Source organism: Gallus gallus, chromosome 20 (genome assembly GCF_016699485.2).
Source record: "Gallus gallus isolate bGalGal1 chromosome 20, bGalGal1.mat.broiler.GRCg7b, whole genome shotgun sequence".
Taxonomy (NCBI): domain Eukaryota; kingdom Metazoa; phylum Chordata; class Aves; order Galliformes; family Phasianidae; genus Gallus; species Gallus gallus.
This window is the reverse complement of record NC_052551.1, coordinates 13486801-13504351: the sequence shown is the minus strand read 5'-3', so window position 1 is coordinate 13504351 and position 17551 is coordinate 13486801. Positions and strand designations below refer to the sequence as shown.

Below are 17551 nucleotides of genomic sequence, written 5' to 3'. Positions count from 1 at the left end.
TCCCAGCTGTGAAAAAGGAACAGCAGCACTACCTTCCTGATAAACAGTTGTCACGGCAGTGATATTTAATGCCATGCTAATGCAGCGGAGATGCAGAGTGGATGTACAGCTGTCAGTACTTGGGCCATCAGAAGGACAGGAGGGCACACCGACACGCTCTTCTTCCCTCCAAATGGTTGAAGGTAATGTTCTGTAGGTTCTCATGCCACACACCGGGCTGGGGGCTGCACTGTGATACCCAATTAGCAGCCAGCACCTTTTTTTTCTCCTCCTCCCTTTAAAAGAAAAAAGACACAAGCGTATAATAATACAACCACAATTTGAAAAATAAGGCCACTGGCATTCTTTGGTGAAGCTTAGGCTGAAAACTTATCCCAGGATGCGTGATCTTCCAAAAATCTGCCAACCCCTGCAGTGTTCAAACTGCTGGTGTGACCACAGCCACATGAAGAACGAAATTAAACCCCATGGAAATCTTTGACATTTCTACTATTATGCAATGTTTGGGTGAAAAAAAAAAAAAAAGGAGAATTTCTCCTTCCCTTTCCAGAGTGAGTTTAGAAAAACTATTTCTAACTTTTTAAATTACACATTTCACCATTAAAAGAAACCGTCCATAAATTAAAAGAACCACTAACTAGGGCTTATGTAACCCATTTAGGGTGGGAAATTGGGAACACTTGGGAGAGAAGTCTGTTCCTGTAATTTCTGGAGCCTACAACACTCATCCGACGTGCAGAAACATCGCAGAAATTGCTCATTTCATATTTGCATTAATGTTGTACACAACAGGTTAACGTTGAGAGAGGGTGTGATGCTGGCATCCGTGTCCTATAGGACCTAAAGGGAACTTTTTACTATAGATGTAATTGTCCGAGGGATAGTTTTAATTACTGTTTTAATTAACTAGTCTCTCAAGTTATAGATTTACTTTATCTGTTTCTGATATGAAAGCTGTCTTTCCTCTTGCTTGAAAGAATGCTTATAGCTCTTGGATGGATCACACCCAGCCCGACTCGGTGCATCACACCCGGCATACATGGATAGAATACAGAAGTTGCATAAAATTTATTTTTCCACCATGTTTTACAACATTCCCTTTTAAGTTCTTACACATCTGCAACACACAACTCCACAGAACAATAAATAATTGGCATTCATATTTCTCCTGAACAGAGAGCATATTTACATGTTGTTTAACTAGATGACAGGTACAAAACATTAGCATCACAGTAAATATCATTTTGACACCAGAATCCATCTCCCCCAATTAAAAATTAAATTAACATTTAATTTTTAACAAATTTTAACAATTAAAAATGTTCTCAAAGGCATAAGTACACAAATCGTAGTAGGCAGTGGCAATGGACCATATTGGCAAAGCTGTAGAACCCAGGATTTCATGCAAATCAAAGGGTTATTAACTCTGAAGTAACTAATAATAAATACAAAACAAATGAGGCCATTCAGCTCACGCTGAAGATCCCAGCAGGCCCTGAGGCGGCCCTCACTATGCAGCCGTGGAGATGCACCAACCCCACCTGAACAGCTGTGTGCAGTAACACATGAGAATGAGCTGCATGCAGTACAGCTCACCTGCCCAGTGCTGAGCACTGCTTCTGCAAGCAAAGGATTTATGATGCATCTCGTGATGCAGCAGCTCACTTTAAAAGATAAAGCCAGGAGACAAGCTCTAGGGATTCACACATCTAACTCAGCACAGCTCCCTGATCAATTCTGCCCAACCATAGCAAAATTCCTTCAAGAGTTGCAGAGGGCAAAGGAGTGTCACAGCATTTAATTGTGATCGTGCAGCAGACCACAGACAAACAACGCCCTTGGTGCTGCTCAGTTTGATCCAGCCACAGCTGCAGCTCTCAGCACGTAGCTCTCAACGCTGAGAGGACACCAGGGATGTCACTCATCACTCAGCCCACTTCTGATAAGGCTGTGCTCAGATTTAAGCTGCTGCTGCTGAATAAAGAATGCTGCAATTCAATTGCAATATGAGCTGAGCAGAACAAGTGTTTGCAAAGGTAACCTGGGGCAAACCATGGGAAACCCATGTGAGAGTAAAGGAAAAGAAATGAAGAGGGTTGCAATACACCTGGAATTACTGCAGTGATGCAAGAACAGAACAGTGCGTGTGACAAAACCTGCATAGCACAGCAGGCAGGGGAACGGGAGCACACCACGGCACTGCTATCCCACAGCAGCACTTGGGGCGCAGTCCCAAAGCTCACACATTGCACGAACCGCTGCAGTACACAAAGCAGAACTACAAAAACAGGAGGGAGAAGAGCACGGATTGAATCCACGCACGAGGTACTGCATACAAGAAGGAAACCATGCTTTGCTCCCAAGAAGCACAAATTATGATCACAACGGATAAAAAAGATTAAATTAAATTTCCAAATGAGAATGCATTTATTCACGTGCACAGTAAGCAGGAACATAGTCATTAAACTTTGCTTTTAAAAAGATGCTTAAATAACTTAAGAGAAATAAACTGCAGACGTAAAGTGCTAAACCTGAAACACACAACGGTCCTCTCTCCTGCTGCTCCTTAGATGGCAGTTTTAATTTTCTGGTTGCTTTAAAAAATGCAGCGTCTAACCAGAGCAATTTCTTCCTGGATTTACAGCCCTGTGCGAAGGAACACCACCTCCAGCCCAGGACACAGCCAGGCTGCTCCCACTGCCACTGAATGGGCCTTCAGCATTAAGGTTATGACTCAATAACTGTTACTGAAATCACAGGTTGTCCCTTTCTTGTTGTAAGCAAATATTTTGCAAATATGGTCCACTCAGTGTAAACTGTACTGACTTTGGGAAACAGTGAATTCTACCACAGACACAACTCCAATATTTACAGGCAGCAGCACTGCACTGCTGTCCCCGTGGGACGTTCACACACACAGGGATGGGGACCCTACACAGATGCGTACCACGATGCGTCTTCCAAAGGACGGGAGGGACTTCTCAGTGGCAAGAAGCTGCCAAAAAAATCTCCATTCTTGTATTTAAATCTACGCAAATCAGAGATTGACGGGGACTCAGAACATCTGCACGTCTGACACTACTCAGGAATCGCAGCAAGTCGCAATGAAGACAATGCAAAGCACCTTTTGGCACATGGCACCATTCACAAAATGCTGCTGGCCCAACTGCTCCAAAATGGGGCTGCACAGACACCGCTTTTTACCCTTGGAGACAAACCGCTGAGCGGCACAGGACTTACAGCACCTTTCCCAACACAAACGTGTCAGAGGGTGGAAATGCATACATTATGCCATCATTATTTTTAGGAAAAAATTAGAAGAAAAGAAAAGAAAAGAAAGAACATTTTGAAAACACGCCTTTCTGAACGCAGGGGTTTTCCCACATGAAATAACAACAAGGTCATATGGACTGCTGCTTCCTCACCCCCAGGCTACACAAATTACCACTGCTTCTCTAGCTCCTTTGGAACTTGCTTCCCTCCTCTTTGATTTTGCTTCTCCATAACTGAGAACAAGGAAGGCTGCCCAGGTTGTCCAAAGCATTCCTCGGAGCAATCACCACACAAGCCACAGCGATCTTAAACTCAAAAATCCAAGACGTACCACTACGGATCCTCAGAGACTCCAGCTCTCCTTTTGAAACAACGCTCCCATTTTCCACTGCTTTTCACACCAGAGCTTTTCACGCCGCTTGCGACAGCGGCTGTGGCAATGGCAGCAGAAGCTGGCAGTCCATGAAAGGCGCCCTGCGTGGCACAGAGACGAGCAGGAGCGTCTGCTCCATGCAGTGGCTGGCCGGGCCGGGCCGCCCCAATAGCCCGGGGTGTGCAGGCACACAGCTCTGCCATTCCCGGCCGCTCCGTGCAGCCGCCCTGCAGCGGCGCCAGGCAGTGCCAGCCACCACCGTGGTTTCTGTGATGTGGGAACGAGACAGAGAGCAACTAATTTATCACAGACTGAACGGCCATTAGATGAGGATGGCTGCCACTATACAAGCTCAGCCATGATTGATGCACAGCCCTGACAGCAAAGGGTTCCTGTAACTGCCATTCTCCTGAGCTGTCTGTGCACATGCAACTGCCCTCACTGTGTTACAGTGGGGGCTGAACCCCATTACAACAGCAAAACTCACCGATTTAAAAAATACATCTATTCTGCCCTGCGTACAAGCCTAATGTCTTTGTACAGACCCTGCTCCTGCCTCTGATTCAAGTTTGGTTTTTAGAGTGAAGCACGCGGAAGGTTCTCAAAAACTGCCCTCTGTAGGGACTTTGTCACGAACAACATCCACCCAGGAGTGCCTCAGCTTATTTGCAGCCCATCTTCACTGTTCCGCCCTAACAGGAAACAGACTTGGTATAGCTGTGAGGAGCAGCAGCTCTGTGACCTTTCCTTTCAGTCTCCAAGGATTCAAGACAGTCTGCCACATTGTCTGCAGAACAGTACAAGTCTCTTCTCACGTTGTCAGTGCCTTTCAAGTCTGATCAACGGCAAATTTATTTTCCAAAGGAAATTTGCTCTAGTTTAGATAATTCTCTCCTATACAAATAAATATACAGTAAAGCTATTATGTCACCAGCTCCTTTTAACAGGAAGCACAAAAGCTAAACAAAACTCCATTTCTTCATTTTGGATTACACTTCTCTGTAGTTATTGATGGCTGGATACCACCAAAATCACCAGGGTGAGCACTGATGGAAAATCTCAGACACGCACAGATTCTCAAGTGTGTGTAGATTGGAGCCCCGCTATGGGAACAGCGTGCCATAAATCAGGAACCTGTTGTCAGCGCTGCAGCGCATCACCTACGTTAAGGGATTTCCAAGATGTAAAAAGAACGTACCTACTTGAATCGAGAGGATGAACAATATAAAACTACACAACACATCGCAAGGAACACCACAGGTACTTAAAAAATTAAAAACTGTCAAATATAAATTCTGAGGTCAGTTAGCAGCTTTTGAATGCTTTTAACCACATGTGGGAAACCAACCATCAGCACAGCTGCGTGCGTTTGACCCCAATTCAGTTGAACAAAAGTGACAAAAAGTGGCCGGAATAACAACTCCACTCTGCAAAGAACTCTCCTGTACCGGTCAGTCTCCATTCATGGTAGTTGTGAAGTCTTTTTCAGTGAAGCAGCATGTAATAGAGATTACCACATGATCCTTATGCAAATATCAGACGTATTTGTTATAATAACAACTACATGATTTTTGTCTCTCAGCCATGTGCAGCATTTGTCTCTGGTGCACAAGGAAAGCAGCCCTAGGATGTGAGCTTTGAGTAGCTTGGAGGAGAAAATCTTCGCCTCAGGTATTTCAGGACGTAGAGGGGAAGACAGCTCACCAGAGTGATGACAGTGACCTTCCACAAGAATGACAAAGTAGCAATGAAGTAAACATCTGTAAAAAGAGGAAAACTCAGAGTCAACAAAAGAGAAACATGTTCAGGGAAGAGGTACAGAAAGGCAGTGCAGTCTGACAGTGCTTCTCAAACAGCCTCACCTTCCCCCTTCCACAAATGCCTGAGCTTTCTGCATGACCCATTCCTGTGGGATTTCAGCAGGGCATGAAACTCATCACAGGCAAGTGCACATACATATCCATCTAAAGCAGGGCTATCATCTCCTGGAAATACTGAGCTCTCCTTAAATGGGCTACTTGTATGCTGACTCGTAAGACTTGGCCTCTGCTACTTGGCTGGTAGTCCAAACAAACATCTCTCAACTCAGTTCTATCTCAGAGGCACCACAAAAACTGCTACAGTATTTTTCAAGATAGAGCTAGTACACCCATCTGTAAAAGACACAGATCTAGCCCATGGGGAAATTACCTTCATGGCCTTCAGTGTAAGCAAAGAGCTTTATGGAAGAAGTAGTGACATCTTGTGGATCCCTGAACAAACACTGGAATGAAGCCTACAGACCTGATCTTAGCAAGTAGGTAACTATCGGGGGGATCTGGAAATCTGGAATCCCTCACCTTTTTCCCTTTAGCCATGGAGACCAAATGGATTAACTCCCTTCCAGGCAAATAAAAATAAATAAATGAATAAGAGAAGGGCCTGTGAGGAAGTGGATAAAGCTGGGTAAGTTTCAGGAGGCAGTTACTTCATCCAGTTAAAAGGCAAAATTTTTCAAAGCAAGAGGAGAGGATCAAATTTTCAGTCTCAAGTCCAGTTCCCACATGGAAACAAAAGATCACTATTCCATACGACAGCTGATATGTGGTGAAGCTCTGAAAGCAAGGATGAGATTCGCTGAGCAGCATACAGCCTACTGACTGACTTTATCTCCTCTAGTGCTGTGAGAAGGAACCATAAAACATCCTTCGCATCAAAAAGTGTTTATTCTGGTCAGAAGCATCATCATTATAATCACACCAACATCATCAACAGCCTTCTGAATCCGCCTCATGTTCTTACAGCCCAGTTAACTATTCAGGCCATAAAGCAACCGGATGGAGAAAAGGTATTTAACCTTACCAATAAATTCATGTAAGAAGACCAGAGAAGCTATGTAGCAGGAGAGACTAAGCAGCTCAGCCACTATCATGAGCCAGTGCCATGTCTGGATCGTCAGTGCCACCATCAGTAACTCTGTGAGAATCAACGATGTGAAGGAAATGGCGACAATGTGAACAAATTCAGACTCAAAGAGGAGGAGCGCTCCGTACATGATGATGCTACCTGCAAGAGAGCAGACCAACTGGGCATTTTACACAAACACCAGTCAAAACTCTAAAAACCTACTGCGCAGTCGTGGAGAGATTGAAACACAGCTGTGTCTTGAGGCTGTCATTACATTCCACAGGTTTCACGAAAAACAATGAATCCGTTACTATTTAGGAGACAACTGATAAGAAGACGGGGAAAAGTTACTGCACAGATGCCCAGATTGTTATAATAGCCTATCATATTCACAGACACGTGGAAATTGGAAGTGAACGCACAGTATTTTGGCAGCTGTTAACTTCTATAATCATGAAAATCCATCCTCCCAGAAAAGCAGCTGGTCACTACTCAGAAGCAAAGGGATATCAAAGATTCCTAAGGCCCACCGCATTGTCTCAGTGCCCAGATGGAAGCAAAGTGGATACAACTTAGCTTCTCTTTGCCTACTTCAGCCAAGTTCTCTCCTCCTTTACACTTCTCCCTAATAGGAGGACACACTGAAGCACGATTAACGATGCATTGTTTCATGCTCCTATTCTGGCTTTAGCTGGGGAATGCTCACTATGTCTCGCACAGCCACCTGCACAAATAACTCATGTTAACAGCATGAGTAATCCGCACCAACATCCATCACACCAGGCTCCTTTCGGAAGGAAAACCTGCTAGTGACCAGAGCTGGAGCCACGAAGTTCAAATCCAGCTGTGAACTTTCCAAAATTTAGGCCTGCTCAAGTTTTCAGTCAGGCTCATCTCTGCTAGCAACACGTTCAGTTGTTTTCTAGTTATTTAGCACAGCAGAAGTGAAGTCACTTTGGCCAAATACCATAACAAGATAGTGGTTTTAGCTCAAGGAGAAATCTTTCCCTCACTTCATCACTCTCTGGCCTTAGCTTTCCACCACTTGTGAGTTTTCTGCAAATGCCTTGGCCTTGCCATCATATTCATCCAGCAACAGAAGGCGCTCGCCCTGTCACGGGGTGCTACTGTATTAGATTTCAGAAGATAATGTTAACAGAGCTCTTGTATCCCTGGTTTCCCTCCCTACAGAGGATGGTAACGTCATTATATCAGTAAGAACTAGCTGCCTGCTTTGGCACGGTTATGCTGACTCTTGTTGATAAAGGAGTTTTGGAAAACAGGACATTTTGTCACAGGATCAGGTTGCCATTTGAGCTTTATAGCTCAACACGACGTACACGCTTCCCGTCATCCCCTGGTTAACAGCTAAAGAAGGTATCTGAGTTGGAGATTACTCGATTAAAAAAAGGCAGTTTGAAAGAAAAGGCCTTCTTAGACATTCCCCAATTACCACATCCACTTTAGGAAAATGGATGTGTTGTTTTCAGGGCATTTGTTTAACTCTTAGCAGCTTAATTAGAACATATGTGGTATGATCAAGTCATGGAGCTCTACTCTGGTCCTTAATTACAGATGGCTACGAAGCAACCAGAACCATGGCTGCCACTAACAGACAGGGTTTAGACAAAATACGCAAGTGTACAGATTCTGTGTTCTGAACGCTGACTAAGCAGTGCACACGTACGTTGGGAAATCTGTTTGAAAAGAAGGAACAAGTCACGACCTCCTCCTTACAGCCGGTGCAGCTACAGCACCAAAAGGAACCTGCACAAAGTCACAAGGGAGCAGCACAATGCTTTGAACTTCTAACATCACACACTGTATGACAACGTTGATCAGTTGCTGCTAATATTTATCTTTAGATAATTTCTTGCTTTGGTAACACTGCCAACACTTTACGAGACAAATATATATATTCACCATGCTAAAGATGCATTACTAAATTGACTCAACTTCCCACAATACAAACAGATATTCATTAGAACTTGAAGAATTACAAGCAGAAGTTGATTTCTTACCTTGATAGATGCTTATTAAGACCCATATCAAAAATGTTTTGTATGACAATGGTCGTCCCTAAGAGGGGGAAAGACAAAAAAAAAAAAAGACAAAGCTGTGTTGGGGTTTTCTGCTACGAGCATTCACTTACAGATCAACCTACCAATTAATAAAGGAGAATTTGAAGGCGATTTGGAGAGAAAGCAAACCAGACCAGCCAACCCTGAGGTACTGTCCTATGCTCATTTTTCATGATGCATGAAGGAGGCCTGGGACCACGGATGCTCACTGCTTGCACAGATCAGTACGATCTCTTCCTCACCGCACACACAATTAATTCAGTGCAAAGACGTCTCCTGAGCCTCGTCACTGTACTGGGAAATGTAAGACGTGTGCATCCACAAATGTGTAGATATTAATATCGTACTTCTATACGCACACAAATCACATCATACTGAAGGCAGATAGGTTTTAAAAAAACCTTCTCCAGCCAACATAGTTATACCAGTACAAAAAACCCCTATGTTTAGACCAGGCCTAAGGATGGTTGGAGAATTAGTGGTTTATGACATCAGAGACAACATGCAAGTGAAACCAGATGGAGACTTATTCAGGCTGCTGGAAAAACAGGCTTTGTTTCTAAGAGTATCTGTTTAACAGAAATCCTTGAGGGAAACGATCTGCTGAAGACTCAGTCCATCCTTTCCTTCAGTTAAGAAAGATGTTCCCAGGCCGCATACCCAGCTATTCCAAAAATTTTCCAGAGCAGGAAAAAAAGGAACCAAGGACAAGATTTACCTTTCTGATATATCTATGGTAAGTACCAGATACATTTGCTTTTGTCTAAGGAGAAGGACCTCTGTCTTTCATGCTCAAGCAACAACAAAACACACAGCAACTGAACTTCTAGGTCCCTTTAGATGACCCTGAAGGTAAATGCCAGGAAACTGCATGATAACCTCCTCCCTTCTCCACACTAGATCCCATACTCCCACCCACTATCCCTGTTTCTGGCTTCAGGAGTGTGCAGACTCCATGGCAATTTCTCCTCCCCCTTATTTTGAAAAAAATCAGTAATTTTATATACTTCAAATTTCCCACAGAATGCAGCTATTATTTCCCATCAGTTTTCAATAAGTTGTATTTCATGCAGCATTCAATAACAAACTGTACAGAAATCTGGCTGCATCTGTTAATTCAAACTTCCCTTTAAAACAATTTTGCTTGAAAATGCCTATGTCCAACGATGAATTCCAAATCTACTGATAATACATTTGATTCAAAACATTTAGAGAGTTTCCAAACAAGATTGGGTTTTTCCCTAAGCCAAAACAAACAAAAGCCTCTCATACCTTAAGAAGATCTTTGTAGAGTTCTGGGTACAACATTGCAACTTCAGACTTAACGTCCTTGTCCAGGACCAGGGAAAACACTGGAAACATGGTGTAAATTGTGGAGTACCTGAGCAGAAGGTAGAACACTGATAAACTACTTGAACTCCAGACAAACAAACAGAAATGCTAACGTTCAGAATGGAAATATAGCATCCAAGTATTGATGGATGTACTGTAAAACTTGCAAATGGAGCAAAGGAGTTTTGCACATAGGAAACACCTGCAGGATTTGCTTTTTGAATAGCTTGTGATTGGAAACATTCACAGGCAGATGACTGATTCAAGTACCGCAAATGATGTTATAGGTCTATTAACAAAGACCTGTCCCCATCCTAAACTCCACTCTACAGTTCATGCTGGGTTCTGCTTGCACCAGAAGGGAGCGGGGATGAATGTGCTGGTTTGGGTTGTTTCTGTTTGGTTTTAAATCATGTATGCTATAGCCTATAAAGTAATGGGACTGCAAGTGCAATAGCAGTGTATTTTACTAGTATCTCTCGGCTTACTGCAGCAACCAATTCTACCTGCTGAAGATTTTGAGCTGTCCCCAGCTGGCACTGCTGGGTGCTGGCTCTCCTTGCTGCACAGCTCCAGCCCACAATGACCACCTCTCTGCTTTTCACCAGGAGTTCCTCCTGGAACAAGGATTGCTGTTACTGTCTGACCTTCTGAATGTGACACTCTCCTTCTGAAAAGGCTTCTAGAAGTGTCTGCACAGTGTTGGTGTCTTTGTTCAGCTCAGAGGAGCAGAGGGGAATGGATCACACCTTTCCAAAGTAGTATTGTGAGATATGCAGAACAGAGATGTGCACGCCTTGCATATTAATTAACCCAAATCCATCACTGTGCACGTGTTTTCCACACTATTAATAAAACGTGAGCTCTCACCCAATGATGAGAAAGCCTTGGTAGAGGGGGACTGAAGCAAAGTAAAATACTGATGAGAAAACAGCCTAGAAAAAGAAAAAGAAATAAGCTTTTCAGGCATTAAATACTGCAGTTCATGTAGCAGCTTAAAAATACACTCTGTTCAAACTGAAAAGAACTTGGAGGAGGCTCTCCAAATTCCTGAGACAAAGAAGAATGTAACATCAACCCTTTCTATTCCCACAAACCTTGGATGAAATCTATGTTTAATAGCAAACACTGCAGAACTGGACTTGGAAAACATTTTGTGATGCAGTTCCAGAGAAGAGAACACCAAAAGTTTCCTCCAGAGCCCACTGCTCTGACCAAAGCTGTCCTGATGCCATAAAGGACAGGTGTGCCCTTCCTCATGCCCCTCTCCCTGGATGATGCCTTTGCAACGTGAAAAGAACTAACACTCACTCATACAAGCTACAAACTCCAAAGAGTTCAAGATTAACTTTTTGTCAGTTAAGGAAATTAGGAGTTTGTTTTCTGATTTTATTTTATTTTTTTAAAGTTTTTGATACATTGCTGCTGCTGAAGCAGCTTCATTGTCCTCTTGAGTTTCAGCCTCTTGTTTCCACTTATCTGTCTCCAACACATTTATTCTAAAAGGATGGGAGGGAAGGATGAGCCTTCTCAAAAAGCTCAAGTATTTTACTAAAACGCTTTAGTACTCCTGACGAAGGTGTTTGCACTCCATGGCACAGGAATACACGTCCCAGAGAGCAGCCCCCATCTAACTGTAACTTAGGCCAGGCCCCGTCAGCTGGGTGCCTACCTTTGGTCCCACTGTTTGAAGTCCTGACCTAAAACACACCTGGAGATCAGTGCACTTAGCAGAGGCCTTAAGAACTGTCCTCCCTTGGATCTTCAGCATTTCATAGCATTACTCAACAGCCATGCCACAGTGCAGCACAGCAGTGTTTCCTAAGGCAAAGTACTGTTTGTCCAGTTTTGGAAAACTTTCAGATGTTTGTCCAACAACAAGATCCTGTGTGCTTTCGTAACAGAGTAACAGTCTCCAACCCATGAAGAACTTCCTGAGAAACAGTGGCACTCAAACTGAAAAGCAGAACCTTTGCTTTTTGCCTTTCTTTGGGCACCTCTTCAAGGGAAAAGCTCACACGACGTTACCTCACCTGCATTGTGCTGATGCACAAGCTCCTGTGGATCACAAACTGACTGAGAGCTGCAGACCGTTTGTAGCTGTTCCGTCCGTGCACCATCAGTAAACGACCCAGATGTTTAAACTGAGTGATAGAGAAATCTGCTGCGAGCGATGCTTGTTTGCCTTCCTGCACACAACAGCAAGCAAAGCATGGTCAGATCATTTCATTATTGGAAACAAAGAAATATATTACTCCTACTAAGTTATCACGACAGAATTTCCACGAAAATGTGCAATACGTTAGGTGGGGAAGAGCATTACCTCAGCATTTCTGCCTTCCACCACAGCCTTTAAATAAAGGGCTGAAATATGAAAAGAATTCCCATTTGAACCCTGGCCTCCAACTCTAAGCCACCCTCTGGATGATGATTCACAACACGCATGTTCACACGACACTCATTTTGCACCACGTCGGTTCCGAACACAAACGTTCAGTCTCCGCAGCTCTCTCACTGCCAGCGCTCTGGCATGCTGCAAGCAGTCTTTACCACCACCACATCCAGTCCTTTCACTTGGAACAACGCCACATGCAGGAACTAGACCTCTCACTCGGAGCTTTCTAAAGTAATACAACACATTTTAATTGCATCTGTACAGCGCATACTGTTAAAGCAATCATAACCCCGGCGTTTGGAGCACCGACATGTGATTAAAAATCCCCAAATTAACATGGTGGTCCAAGCTTAGGGGATCTCCCAATACAACTCTGCTAAAACTGCTTGCAACTTCGTTATGGGTTGACCGATTATTCTTGTGGAAGCTTCTCGCTTTCTTGCACAGACCTCTGAGGATTCATTTAAGAGCTACTTGCTAACAAGTTTCTGAATTGCTGCAGGAAGCCTTATTAAGCAGAAGGTAACCTCACCTTTCCTTCAACTCCGACACCGCAGTCAGCCTCCTGAATCATGCTCACATCATTCCCTCCGTCACCTGCAGGTCACAGCATGGATTAATTGGTAGTTTAGCTACAACGATGACTTTCAGCCCTATCAAAGGAGCCTGGACCAGCCTGTGATACCAGAAGAAATACTGAACTCTGTTAACAAAGGCAGGATTTAAAATTAACACTCGGGAATTTTAATTCTTTCAGAAGGTTGTCATCTGTTCTTTTACAGACCCACATGAATTGGAGGTCAGTGATGAGTTAACCTGTCTGGCAGGTGTACCACTTCACCTGCAGTGCTGACATAAAGCTCACATTAACAATAACACTGTATCTGACGAAGCTCAAACTCTGTTGTGTGAAGGTACCACCCCAAACATCTGTGCATCTCCAGATCTTACCAATCATCCCCCCCCACACACAAGTTCCTTATTTCAGCGTTTCCAGGGTTATGGGATGACACCATGCTACAGGTACATGGTCACTCATCCCTGGTGCGAATAAAAGATCTCTTATTACATGTGTACACAGCCCAAACATGCCTCTTTCTGACTGCAACCTCTGTCTGCTCATAGCCTGAAGCTGTCAGACGTCAGACTTTTAAAGAGAGCCAATAGTTTTCAAGGAAGTCCAACCTGCTTAAAACTCTCTTCAGCTTTTCCATACCAGCCACAGCTACAGATGCTCCTACAGACACTAAACCACAAACTCCTCGCCTAAGAGGTGAACAGGACACCAGAAGGAGGGTAGAACTGTTTTCCAGGCTCCTCCCAAGCCCTTACCTACAGCACAGGTGAGTTTGCCGGTCCTTTCCTGCAGCAAACGCACGATCTGGGCTTTCTGCGTTGGAGCGCATCTGCAGCACACGACGGCAGGGCACTGGCACGCCAGCTCCATGAACTCATACTCATAGTATTTCAGACACACCTAATTTACAGAGATCAGAAGCATCACCGACGTTTGTTCCACAAACGCTCCTTCACAGATGAGAACCACAGGCGGCTGCCGGGGCCGCGTGCAGCCCTACCTCCAGCGAGTCGCCGGAGATCACCAGCGCGCAGTCGTGCTTCCGGCGGAAGGCGTTCAGCTCCAGGTGGGCCTCCCCACGATTCGTCACCTGCAGGGAAACACGGCGTGAGGGAGGGGCTGCTCTGCCGGGTGAAATAACGGGACAAACAGGCCTCGAAGGGAGCAGAAGCAATATGGACAGGCAGCACGCTGACATACGAGGGGAGAGAACGCTGGGTTGAAAGAAGATAAACAGCCTAAGTCTACTGCTGGAACAGAGCTGTGATCTCAGCATCCCTCCTGTCCCAGAATTTGGTGTCCTGAACTGGTCCCGAGAGGGGCACGTGGGTGTTACTCACTAGTCTGAATATATGGATGTCCTGTGTGCGTGTCACCAAGTGTGCGTTCTTCGCTGTACACGTGGCTGTCTCCAGCTTATCCCCCGTCAGCATCCACACCTAAAATCCAAGTATTCACTGCGTTAAGCACAGAACTTCAGAGCCACGTCTGCAGGACATCTAGATGAAAGGACTCTTAGGAGATACATACACACATTTTCTTTCTAAAAGAAAAAAAGCCATATTTTAATATGCACAGGAAAATTCTCACTGATTAAAATAAAGATTTTAGGAGGCCAAAATGCAAAAGAGGTTACCAACTATATATAACACTCCTCCTCTTGCAGTTTTTCAGGATTCTGACCAAACACAACCTAAAGAACACGAACGCACGTGTTGACATGTCCCACCCCAGCCATTCCTTATGTGCTGAAATAAGCAGGCCCTTCTGCAGAAATATCCCTCACGGCCCAGCCTGCAACGTGGATGATGCAACTGGGGTTAGCTCACTGCTGATGTGTGCATCTGGAACAGACTGAGTTGGTTTTGTGTTAAGGTTTTCTGTTGTTGTATTTTTTTTTAACATTTTTTATTTTACATATACCTAAATATACACACACTGCTCCTTTTATTTCGTGCTGGCTGGCAAGGAGGGGGATATTAGAGAGCAGTGCCAACAGCCATACTCAGCAGCAATGCTCTGCCATAATCTGGCACAGAATTCCCTCCATACAGTAAATATGTCACTTTGCTGGCTGTTTTTTCTTTGTTTTTTTGTTGCCTTTTTTATTGCAGGGCTGTTTTTACACTTTAAAGGCGACACTCAGGAATATTTAACCTTAAAAAAAGAAAAAAGAAAGAAAAAAAAGAAGACAACCTGCACAAAGACTCACTTATTTGTTTAATAATCTTAGCTTGGGCAGAGATTGGATCTCAGCAGAACAGCCCCTGTGGTGAATTATCAGACTGCCTCCAGCTGTGATTTACCTCCTGTGTGCCATGTGCTAACGAACCCCCCAGCAGCAGCTGGAGGCACCGCAGGGTGCGACCCACACACAGCTCCCACCTGGGGGCACACACAGCACTGCTGAGCAGCTCTGCTCTCTGCTGCGTGCCCAGCGAGTGCCTCGAGGTCCTCCTGTCAATGGGGATGGCTCCAACCTGACAGCACTTCTGGAAGGTGTCCTAAGCCAGGAATTCCACTTCCAAACTAAATCCCAGCACAGCCCTGCTGCTGGATTTACAGCACAGCTCAAGATTGCGCTCACTTTGATAGTGATAAGTAGAGAAGCCACAAACAGAACCTTCTACCTACTTTTCTTGTTCAAATCTGAATGATTAGTCCATCTTTTTCCCCTTTTGCAAGCCCGGAATCTGAACGACAAGTTCTCCGGGAGGAAAACTAAGCAGGAATCCTTCACCAGCGGGCACAGCTGGGGTCTTCAGTGCCCGCATCAGATGCAGGAGCCCAAAAAGCTCGACGTGTTTCCAACCGCTCATTCTCTTGGCTCAGGCTCCCTCTGGTGGCTGCTGTGCAGCACTGACACCCACGGCCCAGCAGCAGCCCCCACTTCCAGCATGTTCTGTTCCTAAAGCTGCGCACAAACACACCGGCCAGACTCATTGGCCCGGCCCACAGAGGGCACCTGCTCGAACATTTACTCCAGCACAGCCCCAAAACGTTCCCATTTTCTGCCTCTAGGACAGCAGGCTCAGAGGGGCTGGGTGCTCCTGCCACGGGTGGGTTAGGCAGACCTTAATGCCAGCATTCCTCAGCGTCTCCAGTGTGGGCCGGACGTCCGCCTGCAGCTGGTCCTCCACACCGGTGAGACACAGCAGCTCCATCTCCATCTCCAGACTCTCGATGACCGTGGCCACCTTCAGTGAGCGGTCGTGCACACTGAGCTTTGCCTGGACATACCGTGCCTGAGGACAGAGCAGACATAGCCACGCTCAAACAGCTGGCTCAAGTTTTTGTGCAGTACAGGGCTAGGAAGCACGACCCCCAGAGCTATCTGTTAGCTGTCATGCAGAGACACCTCCTGTAACGGCCCATTTGCACAAGGTGCTGCTACAGAATGGGCTGGAAGTGTTTCAGGTAGTCTGACTGTGTCCTTCTGTCCCGGCACACGCAGAAAAGCCTGGGAATGACCCCCCAGCACCTCAGGCCCAGCCGTGGCTGTCGTGACTGATGCTTCCCCAAATGAGGGTCACAGAGAATCCAAAACCTTTCTGCCATCTCGTCTCTGCGTTTGGCCACAGTTCTCCTTCACATCTTGCCTGCCCATAGGAGCCCATCTAACAAATCCCACGCACAAAGCCCAGCTGTGTCGGATGTGGGATGTTTGTCGTTTCCCCCAGTGTCAAAATGCAACAATGCAAATTAAAAGCCAATATGCTGCCCCAAGCAAACACTATTTGCCTAACAAATACTGGATATTTGCAGAACATGTCACCACAGAGGATTATAAAGCAGGAATTGGGAACTGTTTTGAAGATTCCTGGATGGGATCCAGTTTCCTACATATCACTTTTAAAGTCACTTTGATTAAAAGAACAGCAAGACGCTGAAAAATGGCAATTCTAGCAGAAGGAGCAGGGAGATGAGAGGCGGCATTATCATGAAAGGTCTGCGAGAGTCACTTCTGCCATTATTTGTTTAAAAAAAGAAAAAGAAACAGAAAAAAAAAAAAACCAAGAAACTTACTTCAAAGTCTTGATACTGCTCTTCAGTGAGAGACTTCTTGGCTACAACAAGAACCCTCAGGCCTTCCCTAGCCATGTTACCACACTGGAAAGAAGAATCACATTGTAAACCATAAACTGCATCTCGAGTAAGATGATTTATGCACAGCGTTTCAGAGATTGCAATGCAAGATAGCAGGTTAAGAAAATAACTGTCCCATTTGAGCAACCCCAGCGAGTCTATAACATCTGATAAAGTGCACGATAAACTCAAAAGGAAAAAAAGGAGATCTGCAATGGTTTGCAATCTATCCCAGTGATCAGAAACAAAACTGTCCCCTCTGCCATATCGCTATGGCAAAAACAGCCTGCTGATTTTGTCTGCTCTGCCTCTAAGAACACAAAGCTTTGATTTGATGACTTGGAATTTATGGCCATAAACTCAATAAATAATTTCAGTCTGAAATAAATCCAGACACAGAATCAAGCTCATGACAAATTTGGTGACCTTGAATGACAATAACTTTTGAGCAACATCCATTTTATTTATGGAAATTACTCTGCACTAAGTATGTTGAACTTGCCATCCCATTTCCCTGTTACTGCATATATGTTTGGCCAAAGACTAAC

The 17551-nt window shown here is 44.8% G+C and overlaps 1 protein-coding gene across 3 annotated transcripts in view; it reads right to left on the bottom strand.

The window, feature by feature from the left end:
* Window positions 1–1044: 1044 nt before the first annotated feature.
* Window positions 1045–17551, bottom strand: part of ATP9A (ATPase phospholipid transporting 9A (putative)) — a 52370-nt gene continuing 35863 nt past the window's right edge. For 2 of the 3 annotated variants that reach the window (XM_015296518.4, XM_046902905.1), the window contains exons 17-28: window positions 16944–17027; window positions 15992–16162; window positions 14258–14356; window positions 13918–14007; window positions 13673–13817; window positions 12873–12937; window positions 11979–12134; window positions 10816–10880; window positions 9886–9994; window positions 8554–8611; window positions 6488–6691; window positions 1045–5406 (exon numbers count right to left, since the gene is read on the bottom strand). In XM_015296518.4, the coding sequence (XP_015152004.1) occupies window positions 5270–5406; window positions 6488–6691; window positions 8554–8611; window positions 9886–9994; window positions 10816–10880; window positions 11979–12134; window positions 12873–12937; window positions 13673–13817; window positions 13918–14007; window positions 14258–14356; window positions 15992–16162; window positions 16944–17027 (1383 nt within the window). In that variant the 3' untranslated portion in view covers window positions 1045–5269. Of the gene's footprint in view, window positions 5407–6487; window positions 6692–8553; window positions 8612–9885; window positions 9995–10815; window positions 10881–11978; window positions 12135–12872; window positions 12938–13672; window positions 13818–13917; window positions 14008–14257; window positions 14357–15991; window positions 16163–16943; window positions 17028–17551 lie in introns of those variants that run through there. The other variant, XR_003071384.3, reaches the window with a different exon arrangement.